At 40.4% G+C, this 14,035-nt stretch overlaps 1 protein-coding gene across 1 annotated transcript in view; it reads left to right on the top strand.

Moving 5' to 3' along the window:
* Window positions 1–14,035, top strand: part of DNAH6 (dynein axonemal heavy chain 6) — a 236,355-nt gene that overhangs the window by 26,567 nt on the left and 195,753 nt on the right. Inside the window, exons 9-12 of the mRNA XM_027846132.1 lie at window positions 201–366; window positions 3,074–3,193; window positions 7,365–7,565; window positions 9,213–9,333. Coding sequence (XP_027701933.1) covers window positions 201–366; window positions 3,074–3,193; window positions 7,365–7,565; window positions 9,213–9,333 — 608 coding nt within the window. The remainder of the gene's footprint in view (window positions 1–200; window positions 367–3,073; window positions 3,194–7,364; window positions 7,566–9,212; window positions 9,334–14,035) is intronic.

Raw genomic sequence — 14,035 nt, 5'->3', positions numbered from 1 at the left:
TCTTAAGTGTATATTTTATTACTTCTTTGGGGTCAACACTTTATTTCTGGGAGAATACATGTCTGAAATCATAATATGATTATAATTGAAGTCAATAAGAAAAGCATGATTTTTATCTTCAAATACTTGCCTTGTGTTCAAATTTTCAGGAACACATGCTGTATACAATGAGGTCAGCTTGTGTTCTTTTCTCTTCCAAGCTTTATCCGCCTCATTGACTATCTAATTGTGAATACATTGCATGTGCTGACAGTCAACTCCGTTAACACTCTTTTGAACTATCTTATGGAAAAATTAAAACAGACACCTCCAGTGGAAATTATCCAGAAGTGGACTGATGAGAAGCCTGAAATAGTTGAAAAAAAGGTAGGATTAAAATAGTGTTCATTAACCAATTGAGTGCATATGTTATGGAGATGAGCCTAGGGCTTTCTGTAGAGAGGAGATTTAGAAACTACTCTTCCTGGCTTAGAGAAGGAATGGTGTAGGACATGATAGTGCAATACAAGGAAGCCATTCTGGATAAATAAAAAATAATGTGTTTTGGAGGCCGAGGGCACTGAGTAGAATAGTGACAGTCAAGGGGTGTAAGTGAAGGTTTTCTTCCTTTAAAGTATGCTTTAAGTAGGATCTTTGCAAAAGGTGAGACACATAGCTTAGTCAAGAGAAGAGTCTTACAGATGGTAGAATGATAGAGTAAATGAACCAATCACAGGTGAGGGTTATGTGGTTTTTCCCCTTAAGGGTACCACTTACTACCTCCCAGGTTTGAGATGCTGTTTGGGGTAATCAAGTAATCATGAACCTCTACTCAGAGGTCTTTCTATTGCTGGACTTATTAAAAGTACATCAATTCAATAAAAGGCATCATAAAGCAAGATAAATAACAAAGCAAATGAACCAAAGTGTTAGTGTGTGGGGCATCCAAACCAAGAAGGCCTAAATCTCCTTCTGGCCCATGAGGCCACAGGTGAGTCAAAGTCTTGTCCCAACGCTTTAGGAGGACACAGTTTATCTGAAGTCACGGCTGTGTATTTGAACACTAGAGATTGTTATTCTTGAAGAAGAGGGTAACACCTTGACTTCAAGTGACTTGGATTTAAGTGAGGCAGAGCTGTGCAAAGTCAACAGCCTCACTCTGTCCTCCAGAGTCATTGGAGTCCAGTGGCAAGACATAGGTCAGGACGACTGGCAATGGCCTGAGATGCAATGGGAGACCTTGGCCTTTTTTAGCTAAGGTCTTTCCCAGGTTCCAGTTTGTCTGAGGCAGTGCCCTGTTAGTAGTTAAAGAATAGATAAGAATTGAGGCAAAGACAGCCTAGTTTGCCTTTACAAAAGGATTAGTCTGGGAGGGGAAGCCCCTGAGAGTCTTAGAGGCCTGGAGAGGAGAGGCCACAAACAGGCTGTGTTTGTTCTGGGAGCACAAGCTGGCATGGTCTTAGGCAACAAAACTCTAAAGATCCAGGCCAGCCTGGTCCTGCCTTCCCTTCCTCTTTCCCAACCTCAGTCTCTAGTTCTGTGTCCCTGCACGTCCCTCCTCACTCCCTGGCCTTTCCGTAAGCCGCTACCTTTTATAACTTTGATTTTCCAGTCAAACTGGGTGCATTCAAAGCTCTTGAGCTCTCCCACAAGCATCAAAGGAATATAGTCCACAAAAGCAAATAGTACATCTGTCCTCTTCACATCCTTACCTCAGTTGAAGAAGAAAGCACAGTTCCTGGAAGTCACCTTGGGTCCATAGCTATTCTCGTAAATATGCGTCACTAATATTCATTGTTTGACTTACAGCGTAGGCACAGATAATCATCCTGAATACACAGCACATATGCAGACGCATGGTATATATCATCGACGTTGGGGCTGCATGCTGCAGACCGTAGAGGTCACACACAGAAACATAATGTCTAAGGAGAGGGAGAGGGATTGAACACGGGTTTTCATTCATATAGGTAACACCCCCTACTGACAAAGGTCAGTACTTTCTCTGTTATTTATACTCTTAAGCATCGCCCACAACATTAAAGGTTAATGGACTGTCCAGGGCCACACAGCCAGTATGGATCAGAAGCAAGAGTTGATCCCGATGCTTCCTGGCTGAAGCCCACTGTCTGTCTCTATAAAGTCAGTTGCTAGGTGGTCCAGTCTATAGAGTGCTGGATTTGGATCTGGAAGACCTGAGTTTGAATCTTGCCTCGGCTCCTTACTAGCTGTGTAACCCTGGGCAAGTCATTTGATAACCTCAGTTATCCCAGTTTCCTCATCTGTAAAATGGGGATTACAATAGCACCTACTTCACAGGGCCACTGTGAAAGTCGAATGAGAAAGCACAGAAAGCACTTTGCCAACGTTAAAGTGCTCTATAAATGCTAGCTAGCTGTTGTTATTATTATAGTGGCTGAACTCCTTGCAAGTGGAAGACCACATGATCTGCACCCCTTTGAAGGGAGTCACCATGACTATAGACATACCAGTAGCCTACAGGACCATGTACCTACAGCCACATTCATCTTCCCTGGCTATTAAAGTCCACTGAAGTCATGATGGGCCAGTGCTGCCACCCATCTTAGGAAGTAAACACCCACCTTCGTATTTGACAAAATAAAAGTCATAAATTAATTAATTCATAAAAGTGAGTTTTCTGTCCCACTGTGAAATTGAAGCACTAAACTCATAGTGGCTGAACTCATCAATGACAGCTCACTTTGTGCTCAAGAGCATCCAGTCTGTGAAGGGGATAATGAGTCTCACTGTGTGTAAGTCCTCTATTAGCAATGCAATTGTCTTCCAGTGGTGATCACTCTCCAGGTAGAAACCTGATTCTAGGCCCCATTGTGTCTAACACAAATGGTTTGCATAAGTCTGCCAAGGCCAGTATTGATGAATGCTCAAGTCAGATGACTAAGTCCTTGAAAGCCAGGTCACGTTTCACATCAAAATGATTTCCAAATTGTGTCAGAGAATTTAGGACAATTTTTTAAAATTTAATTAAGTCATTCATTCACCATTTTATCTTTATTTTATTATTTTATCCTAATTCTTTGATCTGTATAACATTCCAGTTGTCCCGTTTTAGGCTGGTGCAGCAACAGCAGATAGGCAAGAAGAGGACGAATCTTTGCAGCCCATGTTTGTTACAGAACTCATGCTGGAGATCACGTCTTTGTATTTTGACCCATCTTTGGAAAATTTTCAGGTTTGTTTTAGAAAATACTTTTTAGCTTGGCCTGGTATGAAACGATATATAACCCAGTATTGGGGAAACTGTGATTGTTTTGCTATCCATTGACTGCCAATACAGTGGTCCCCCATATTGGGTAAAAGAGAAACAGAAAATACTGTTGGGCAGGATTGTTCCTATTATGGGAAGCTTTCCAAATGTTTTAAGTGAAAGTTAGGTAAGGGTAATGTATATGTTTAGCATATGTAACCTTTGTGCTTATGGGTCAGTGACATCCCTCTAGTAATGTTCTGTTATTCTACTGAAAATAAGATCTCTCAAATGCTCATGAAGAATGCCATATTTGAAAGGCTTCTGCGTTTATCTTTGAGAATGAATGAATCGGTGTGTTAACACATATACTGTTAAGGTCAATCACTTGTTTTAAGTTCATGGGATTTCGGAGTTGGATGGGATCTTAGAAGCCTCATGGCTGAACTCAGGGCAGAGAGTTCCCTTTCTACCATAGCGGACAAGTGGCCAGTGGAGCCTTTGCTTGAAGCTCCCTGACAAGAATGCTGATGACCCTGTTCCTCGCCTTCTGAGGCAGCCAATTCCAATGTGGGGAAAAAGTGCTCATTATTAGGAAGGTTTGTCTTACATCAAACAGATATTTGCATCTTTGCAAGTTTCAGATATTGCTCCTAATTCTTCCTCCCTGAACAAACAGAACAATTTCATCTGTCTTCAAGGGGACAGCTATCTCCATATTATCATGCCTGACTTCTCCAGGACAGCCTTCCTAGCTCCTTCAACCCATCACAGAATCACATTTGAGGCCCTTCACGCCCTTGAATACCCTCCTTTGGAAGTCCTCCAGGTTATCACATTTCTTCCTAAAATGGGGTACCCTGAGCCGAACACAGTATTCAGATGTAGTCTGACCAGAGCAAAGTAAGCGAGACAGTCACCTCCCAATTCCCTGTTCCTGGGATTCCTGCCTCTTTTCTCACAGCTCAAGATTATTTTAGATTTTTTTCACTGCCATTTCATACTTTTGACTCATTGCATTTACAATTCACTAAGACTCTCATATCTTTTTTGAGGCTCCTTTTGGCACCATCATTGCCCAGGTAAATGATTTTTCATATCTCGTATATAAATACACCCCAGGAAGACAGCAGACCTCTCTAGTGTTATCCAACTGACAAATAGTCACCTTATCTTTCACCAACCACTATTGCTTGTCTCTTCTTCTTCTAACTAATACTGTATGCTATCTGACCTGACAGTTTGCATGGTTTTACTTTTGTATTTTTAAGAAGACAGATGAGTAGCTGCTTCCTTTCCTGCTCAGAGGATCTAATCGTCTTCTCCTCAGGAAAAGCCTGAAATTTGTTTCTTAGCTCCAAGTATTCAGTAGTCTTCCTCTTTCCTTTCCTTTCTACATTTTCCCACCTTCCAACCTTCTAGACTGACTCCATGAAACAACAAGAAATATTCAAAGAAAGCCAAAAGGCTGAAAACATAGACTTATAACGTATCTCATAACAAGAACAACTGGCCCAGAAGACAGATCAAAGAGAAAAGAATTTACGAATAATTAAATAATTAAACTACCGAAATATCAAGACCAAAAAAGAGAGAGCCTAGATACCACATTTCAAGAAATCTTAAAACTTTCCCAATCTCTTAGAACCAGAGGGCAACGTGGAAGAAGAAAGCCCCAAATGAAAACTCCTAGGGACATCACAGCCAAAATCTAAAGCATCCAGGTCAAAGAAAAATACTAGAAACAGAAGGAGAGAATTCAAATACTGAGGAACCAGATTCAGGATCACAGACAATCTCCAAAGGAGCAGAGTTTGCAGTACTGTATTCCAAAAGACAAATGATAGAGGCTTACAGCCAAGAATGACTTGCCCCACAAAACTGAGTATCTTCTTACAGGGGGAGAATAGATCTTTAATGAAATGGAGGATTTCCAAGCATTTCTCATGAAAAGACTTAAGGTGTAGAGAAAATTTGGAGTTCAAACACAGGAATTAAGAACAACATAGAAAGATAAACTTGAACAATCAGTGATAAAGGCCTAAACAAGCATTAACTGCTTACGTTATAATATGGAGAGATCGTACACGTATCTCCTCTGAGCCCTATTCTCATGGAGGAAGTCTAAATAGATGTCATGTCTTCATGAGGACTGTTAAGAAAAGGGAAGAGGAATACACTTTGGGGGTAGGGAAGGGAAAAGAAAGGGAAAATGAGAGCACAAAATTAAGGTGCTCAGATAAACATTTCACCTCAAGTAGACATCAAACCTCACTCTCATCTGAACTGGTCAAAGGAGGGAAGAATACACAAATGCACAGCTGGGTACAAAAATGTACTTTATTTAACAGGGAAATATGAAGGAAAAGGGAGAAAGGAGAAGGGAGAATTAGAGGAAGGACAGATTGAGGGAGGGCAAATTAAGAGAGGGAATAGTCCAATGCAAAATAAATTCTAACGATGTACAAAAATATTTATAGATCTTTTCAAAGAATGGGAATCTGAGGGACAGCTAGGTGGCACACTGGATAGAGCACTGGCTCTGGAGTCAGGAGGACCCAAGTTCAAATCTGGCCTCAGACACTTACTAGCTGTGTGACCCTGGGCAAGTCACTTAACTCCTATTGCTCCCTCCCCCCCCCAAAAAAAAGAAAAGAAAGAATGGGAATCTGAAGGAGCAAGTTATGGTATATAAATGTGATAGAATATTATTGTGATGCAATAAGTAATGAAAGAGATAGTTTCAAAGAAACCTGGGAAGATTTGTATGAACTGATACAGAGTGAAGTGAACAGAACCAAGAGAATAATTTATACGATGAAATCAATATGGTAAAAAATAAACCCCTTTGAAAGAATTAGAGACTCTGATCAGTGTAATGACCAATCACGATTCCAGAGAATTAACGAGAGGTGAAAGGACTCAGTGCAGAATGACACATGTTTGGGGCACAGCCAATATGGAAATAGAATCTGTTTGACTTTATATATGTGTAACCTGGGGGAATTGTTGGTGGGATGGGAGAGAAAGTGGATTTTTGCTGATTTTTGAAAAAAAAAATAATTTTTTAAAAATGAGGTCCTCAGTCCTTACCTTTCAGACTTCTAGTGATTGATTACGCCTCCTGAAATGTCCCTCTCCTTTTTAACCTCCTGATCATCCTGTTAGTGCCTTAGGGGCTTCTTCAGCTCCTCTTCCCACCTAAGCCCTATTCCCTGCTTCCTGTTCCTTATCTCACTAACCTGTCGCCTTGCCTTACCACTTGCTTTTACTCTCTTTTTTCTTCTTTACCTTGTCTTATCCTTTTCCTCCTTCACTTGAGCCTTTCTCTTCCTTCTGCCCAAGTCCTCTCCCTCCACTCTTCTCATTCTTTAGATCCCTTCTCCTTAGGACCTTCAACTCCTCTTTCTTCTCTTCCTTTGGTTCTTACTGATTCCTTCAAATTGAATCCTCCTTCAGGTTGAGTCTTTTTCCTCCACTTTCTCATTGTCAACTTGTCATTTTCTCCCCAAATTTCTCCTCCCCAGATTCCATCTCTGGTCTTCTTCACACTTTCAAAGCCTTCCAAATGTCACTCAATTCTTCTCCTTTCACTTTAGCTAAAGTCTTTCTCCTTCCTCAGACCCTTCTGGTCTACCTTGATTATGATCATTGGGCATTATGAGCAAATGAAAATAAGAAAACAGGCATTTTGCCCATCCACACTCTTATAAGTCATAGTAAGGACCCAAGTTTAGCCAGTACTTTAATCAGCTGACATTAAGGCTCCCCTTCTTATGATTAGCCTTGACAAAAACATAACATTAATTAATGATATATTATAAATATTACATTTATAATTTTTATATTATATAATTATAAATATTAATATTAATTAATTGCCTAATGGTTGTTTTGGGGCTATTATATATTCACATTCATACATATATCTGCTTTACTTGATTTGAAATTTAATATCAATTAAAAACTCATTTCCAGTCAGTGAAAAAAACTTAACAAAGACCAGAAAGTTCCATACCTTTCTGAAAGTTGATTCTGTAGGAAAAACTATGTGCGTGAGTTATGATTTATGAACTTATGGATGCGGGGAGGTTTTCAGCATTTTAAAGAAGTATCACAAATGGATATGTTTCTTGGTCTTTGTCTTTCCCAACAGGAAGGTATTTCAGGTACGATTCATCGCTTTGAGTCCACTCTCCTCGCAGTCCCTAATCTGGTGCCTGATCCTTATTTTGATTCTTTCACCCGTCCTATTGTTAACAATAAACTTGAAGAAAAGACTTGTGGAGAGGGTCCAAGTTTAGCAACTGTGTTTGATGATGACAAATACTTGCACTCCATAATTTTTAAAATAAAGGTAAATTTTTCTTTTTTTTCTACCAAAATTACTGAAAACTGACAGTGATTTTCCCCCTTTACTTTACCTGTGGTCATCATCATCATCATCATAGCTAACACTTCTATAGCACTTACTACGTGCTATGTATTGTGCTAAACACTTTACAATTATTATCTCATTTGATTGTGACAACAATCATAGGAGGTGGTGCTACTATTACCCCATTTTACAGATGAGGAAACTGAAGCAAACAGAGTTAAGTGACTTTCCTAGGGTCAAGCAGTTAGTAAGTGTCTGAAGCTAGATTTGAACTCAAGTCTTCCTGACATGAAGCCCAAAGCTCTACCCATTGTGCCACCTAGGTGCCTCTCATGTAAGGAACCTTGCCTAATTTGTAAGTATTATAATTTGAAATGTCAATGTCTCTTCCTCAAGAATTGATCTCAGCCACATATGACACAACTATGAAACCATAACAAAAAATTATTACCAAAGAAGGTATGCCATTAATAATATACTTTTTTTGCCTTAACGACGTAATGATCTCTAAAGTGATAAATGAGAAATTTTGATGGCTTACTAGAATAATATTTTTTGAAATCTTGCTCAAACATAGTTTTAATGCTCATGGGTTTTAAACCAGTGCCAACATGGAACAGTGTTCTGTCACCCAATCTTTTGCCAGATGGAACATTGGGAGGTCTGAGAAGGCTTTGTGAAGAACATGGCAGCCGGGTGGCACAGTGGACAGAGTGCTGGGCCTGGAGGCAAGAAGACCTGATTTCAGATCTTTCCTTGGACATTTACTAGCTCTGTGACTTTTGGAGAGTCACTTAACCTCAGTTTCCTCAACTGTAAAATGGGGATACTAATAGTATGTACCTCCCAGGGTTGTTAGGATCAAATGAGATGATATTTGTAAAGCATTTAGGACAGTGCCTGACATGTAGTAGATGCTATGTAAACGTTAATCATTATCATTATTATTAATGTGAGTTTGGAACATAGCTTTTAAAAGAGGAGAGTATGCATGTTTAGGCAGAGAGAAGCTGAGAGGGACTTCCAGATAAATGAGGCAAGTCATAAGTACAGAGGTCATGGGGTAGAATTGTAGATTGTGTGTGCCCATGGCTGATAGATCTTCCGTTGTTCTGAAAACTCTTTAATTCAACGTAACATTTTCATGAGAACAAAAGATGCATGTCATCCATTTAACACACTTAAAGATTATGGTTAAGACCACTGTGTTGATGAACAATTGATAGATGTTATTCATTTGATGTCTTCAGATTCATAAGCACAAGAATAGGGGATAGGAACTGGATTAGTGATTTCATTGGTATGGAACCCCCCAACATGCAACTTCCCCCTAACCAATGCAGGTTGATATGTTCTCTGCAACTTAGAGCTACAGTCTTGAAGAGCTGACTCGGGGCCCTGAGGGGTGAAGTAGCTTACCTGGAGTCACACAGTCAGTGTATGTCAGGGGTGAGACTTGAACTCAAATCTTCCTGGCTTCAAGGCCAAGAAAGCTTCCCTCTCTGCTATGCCAGGAAAATGCTGATTTTTAATGGCATTGCATTTCTTTTCTTGTGTTCACTAAGCTCACAGGTTCATAAAACGTGTGTTGTGATCCTAATTTTTATGTGTTTGTTTAATCTTAAGGAAGCCATACATGCGGCATTTGAAACTGCCAACATCTACGCAGCTACTTTTGAAAAGTTTCAGTTGTTTTATAGGGAAAATGAAAGTCTCGATTTAGCCGCTCTGCAAAAAGAAGAACCTGGTAAGTTTCCTTATTAGTCCTTCCTAGTTATCTGACCAGTTCTTAAGGCACTTCAGCTTGTCAGGACCTGCTCCGTAGACTCTGAGAGCCCAGGATCTCCTCTCCTTACAATGAAGCATGGGGAATTTAAGTGGAACACGAGTCATCTTTTCCTTTGAAGCATCATTTTGAACCATCAGTCATGGCTCAAGAAATAACCTGATATCAGGGCACTAGTGAAATTGGATTGGCTATTTTCAGGGCAATTAGGAACTGAGAGATGGGGATGCTGACTTGGCCTTTGAGTTTCAACTACTACTTCTTGTCTCCCAGACCCTCCTGCCCCCCAAATAAAACTGTTGTAAGTATGGAGTAGTCTGGCTCACAGCGATGAACAGGGTCATGAAAGAGATGGGAAAGAAGCTTGGGAGTGGGGCAATGGCAAATGCTGAAAGGCTTAGAGGGCATTTTAGAGCAGAAATCGGTTCTTACCAGGTATCAAAGTGAAGCCCAGAGAGAACAGAAATCCTTGATTTATTAGTTGTTGTTCAGTCCTTTCAGTCTTGTCTGACTCTTCATGACCCATTTAGGGTTTTCTTGGCAAAGATACTGGAGTGGTTTGCCATTTCTTTTTCCGGCTCATTTTACAGCCAAGGAAACTGAAGTAAACAGGGTTAAATGACTTGCCCAGGGTCACCTTGCTAGTAAGTGTCTGAAGCTGAATTTAAACTCAGGTCTTCCTGACTCCAGGCCCAGTGCTCTGTGCACGATGGCGCTACCTAGCTGCCCTGAGTTTGTTACAGGATCCAAAAAGTCAGTCCCCTAGAGCAGTGGTCTCCAAGCTTTTGATTGTTTACCCTGATCATTTAAAAAAAACAATCAATTGATTAATTTTAGAAATTGAACACACCCTCCTAATGTATGCATCTTTCATTTAGTTATAAATTATACACAGGTTTTACTGCACTAATATATTATATACATTATAAAATAAGTCCCAAAATAGAAATTTTAAAAGAATAAGATGCAATAAATATTTAAGATATTTTATTTATACAAATCCTTTTTGCTCCCAATAGAATATTATCAGTATTTACTAATTATTCATACTATTTTAATGAAAGCCATGGGATCAAATGTACTTCATTGCTTTTGAAAACCTTGGCTTAACAGCGGATTTACTGTGAAACCTATTCTGGGATCGGTGTATTTTGATACTCATAGCTGAAGGAGATACCACACAAAAATGCATGTGGCCAAACAGAAGTGCATCATTGGCAGTGTTTATTGAATTACGGTATTCACTCTTCAGTTCTGCCCACCAATTGTGCAATGGTATTTGTCAAAATTCAGCTAGTAAATTCCATCCTCCCTGATATCGGAGCGTGAGGAGTGATTGGGGTTCCAGATCTGGTAACTGTTTTGGTCAGTCATGCAGCATTTATTAAGTCCTTACTACGTGCAGGGCATAGTGCTACACACTGGGGATACAAAGACAAAACAAACAAACAAACAAAATCCGGCCCCTTCCATGAAGGAGCTTCCATTCTAACAGGGGAGACAAGATGCAATCTACCACACACATACAAAATAGATATCCAAGGTGAATGGGGGATAATCTCAGAAGTCACTAGCAGGGGTAGCGGCAGGGTAGATGGCAAGATGGCAGGGTCGGTGATCATTTCCTTGGGGCAAATGGCTTTCTTTATTTGCTTTTAAGTTCTCCTACTGGAAGAGAGAGGTGATTGGAAGTTTGGGAGCAGGGCTGCAGAGCCAAGAGTTCTAAATTTTGCTATTTGGACACCGTGCCCATTGGCAAGAGTAGCTACGGCTACAGTGGGTGTGGGAAAAGAGAGGACAGGGACAGGCAGGGAATTTGAGGCTGGACTCAAGCAGGAAAGGACTGTAGAGAAGCATGTAGGGAAGAGTCCAACACAGCACTGTTAGAATGCAGTCATGCAGGGAAAAGGCCAGCAATGGTTATAGCTCTTAACTGTTCTCCCCTGAGGAGTGCACACAACTCCCCCCTCACTTTGGACACTCCTCGCCTAGAAGGAGATGGCAGTCAGGTGGAATAGTGGAACAGATAGCTGGATCCTTCCTCAGAGATTTACTAGTTGTATGACCCTTGGCAAATCATTTAACTTCTCTCAGCCTCAGTTTCCCCATCTATAAAACGGAAATAATTGTACCACCTAATTCACAGGGTTGTTGTGAGTTTCCAGTGAGATAAACTGTATAAAATGCTCTGCAAACGTTAAAGTTCAATACTGTAAGTGGAATAGTCTTCTGGACCCTCCATTTTGTTTTGTTTTGGTTTTTTTTTTTTTTTTTTTGGTTGGGCAATGGGGCTAAGTGACTTGCCCAAGGTCACACAGCTAGTAAGTGTTATGTGTCTGAGGCCGGATTTGAACTCAGGTTCTCCTGAATCCAGGGCTGGTGCTCTATCCACTGCGCCATCTAGCTGCCCCCTGGACCCTCCATTTTGGAGGCATTTCTGTTTCTCTAGATTATGCCACCAGGCCTTAGCAGTCTCCTCACTGTGTTCCTGCCGGCCCCTTCTCCCATGGCTGAATTAATTATTCCCCAGACCTCAGGCTCCAAAGCAGCCATCCTTGGTTCTCCAGACTCCTCCATCATGGCCTTGTTGGGGCTCCCCTGCCTTTCAGCTCCCTTGTGTGGCCTGTCTTCCCTGCTTGGAATGGAAGCTCTTTGGCAGCATGCTTGTATTTGGTGCTTAGCACAGTCCCTGGCATGGTAAGCACTTCATAAATGTTCGTTGCCTGACTGTCTCTGAGTCAATAGGCCAAAGAGCAGATCCGAAAGTAAAAGAATCATCACTGCAAGTTACATCTCAGCAGAGGGCCAAACAGGATCGCAATAGGATTGTGCCATAGTCAGGGGCAAATGGAATTGCTTACAGATCCTGTTGGCACAAGTAGCCGCCACTGTCCCTAAAGGAGCACCCCTTGGCTGGTCCTGGGGTTATCCTGATGCAGTTTGAGTGAGATTCAGAATTCCCAGGTGCAGCATGAGGAAGAAGGAGCAGACAAGACAGAGCACAGAGTCAACAAAGAGAAAAGCAAGCCAGCGTTACCAAGGAGAGGGATTCCCCAAAGAAGGGCAGTTAGGGGTGACCGAACAGATGCACAGTGGGCTGGGTCAAGGGGAATCAAGACCAGTAAAATTCCTGAGGGGTTTTTATAGGGTTTTTACCCGGGTCAAAAAGGACCAGACATTGAGGGGAAGGAGAGGGGCTTCTGGGCATGGTGTGCAAATCAAGGTGGTTGGGAATGGTGCTGATTCATTGATGGGTGGGAATACCTGGGAATTTGCAACTAGTAGACTTTCAAACTTTTCACAAGGAAAGAAGCTTTGGGCCGTTAGCTTAGGCCTTTCTTCAGTGGGTAACTCAGGGGATTTGAGCCTTTCCTCTAGCTTCTTCCTTTATTGAGGGAGGCTAAGGTAATTACACAGATTGGGCTCCAACAAAATTGAATTAAGAAAAGATGGTAGATACTGGGACAAGGGAACCACTATAATGAACTTCTGTATTTCTGGCTTTTAAAACTACACATGTAAAATTGGATGTATTCTATTTTTTTTAATTACATCTTTTGTTTTCTTTTATTATCTTTATTTCCAGATATATCCCTCCCTCCTGCTTCCCATACAGTAATTTCTTATAACAAAGAATATTTAAAAAGAGAGAAAAAATGGTTCAGCAAAACTAACCAATACATCACCTGAGTTTGAAAGTATATGCAATCTAGCCATAGCTAATGTACTATAAAGAAGCAGTCATCAAAACTACTTGGTACTGGCTAAGAAATAGAGTGTAAATCAGTGGAATAGGTTGGGTATACAAGAAATAGTAGTCAATGACTATAGTAATCTACTGTCCAATAAACCCAAAGACTGCAGCTTCTGGGATAAGAACTCACTATTTGACAAAAACTGCTGGGAAAATAATATAGCAGAAACGAGGCATAGTCAACATTTTATACCACATAAGGTATACTGTAAGGTCAAAATGGGCGCATGATTTAGACATAAAGGGGGATACTATAAGCAAATTAGGACAGCAAGGAATAGTTTACCTGTTAGATCTATGGATAACAGAAAAATTTATGACTAAATGAGAGGTAGAGAACATTGTGAAATGCAAAATTGATCATTTTGATTACATTAAATTAAAAAGGTTTTGCACAAACAAAACCAATGCAACCAAGATTAGAAGGAAAACAGAAAGTTGGGAAACAATTTTTACAGCCAGTGTCTCTAATAAAGGCTTCATTTCTAAAACATTTAGAGAACTGAGTCAAATTTATAAGAATACAAGTCATTCACCAATTGATAAATGGGCGAAGGATATGAAGAGGCACTTTTCAGAGGAAGAAATTAAAGCTATCCATAGTCAAATGAAAAAATGCTCTGAATCACTACTGATTAGAGAAATGCAAATTAAAACAACTCTGAGCTACCACATCACACCTATCAGATTGGCTAATATGACAAAACGGGAAAATGATAAATGTTGGAGATGTAGGAAAATTGGAACACTAATGCATTGTTGGTGGAGTTGTGAACTGATCCAATCATTCTGCCCAAAGGGCTATAAAACTTTGCATACCCTTTGATCTAACAATACCCCTGCTAGGCCTGTATCCCAAAGAGATCATAAAAAAGGGAAAAGGACCCACATGTATAAAAATATTTATAG

This window comes from Vombatus ursinus, unplaced genomic scaffold (genome assembly GCF_900497805.2).
Source record: "Vombatus ursinus unplaced genomic scaffold, bare-nosed wombat genome assembly UNPS02015066.1, whole genome shotgun sequence".
In the NCBI taxonomy this organism is placed as follows: Eukaryota; Metazoa; Chordata; class Mammalia; order Diprotodontia; family Vombatidae; genus Vombatus; species Vombatus ursinus.
Note: the sequence above shows the minus strand (reverse complement) of the source record. Positions and strands in the feature narration are given on the sequence as shown.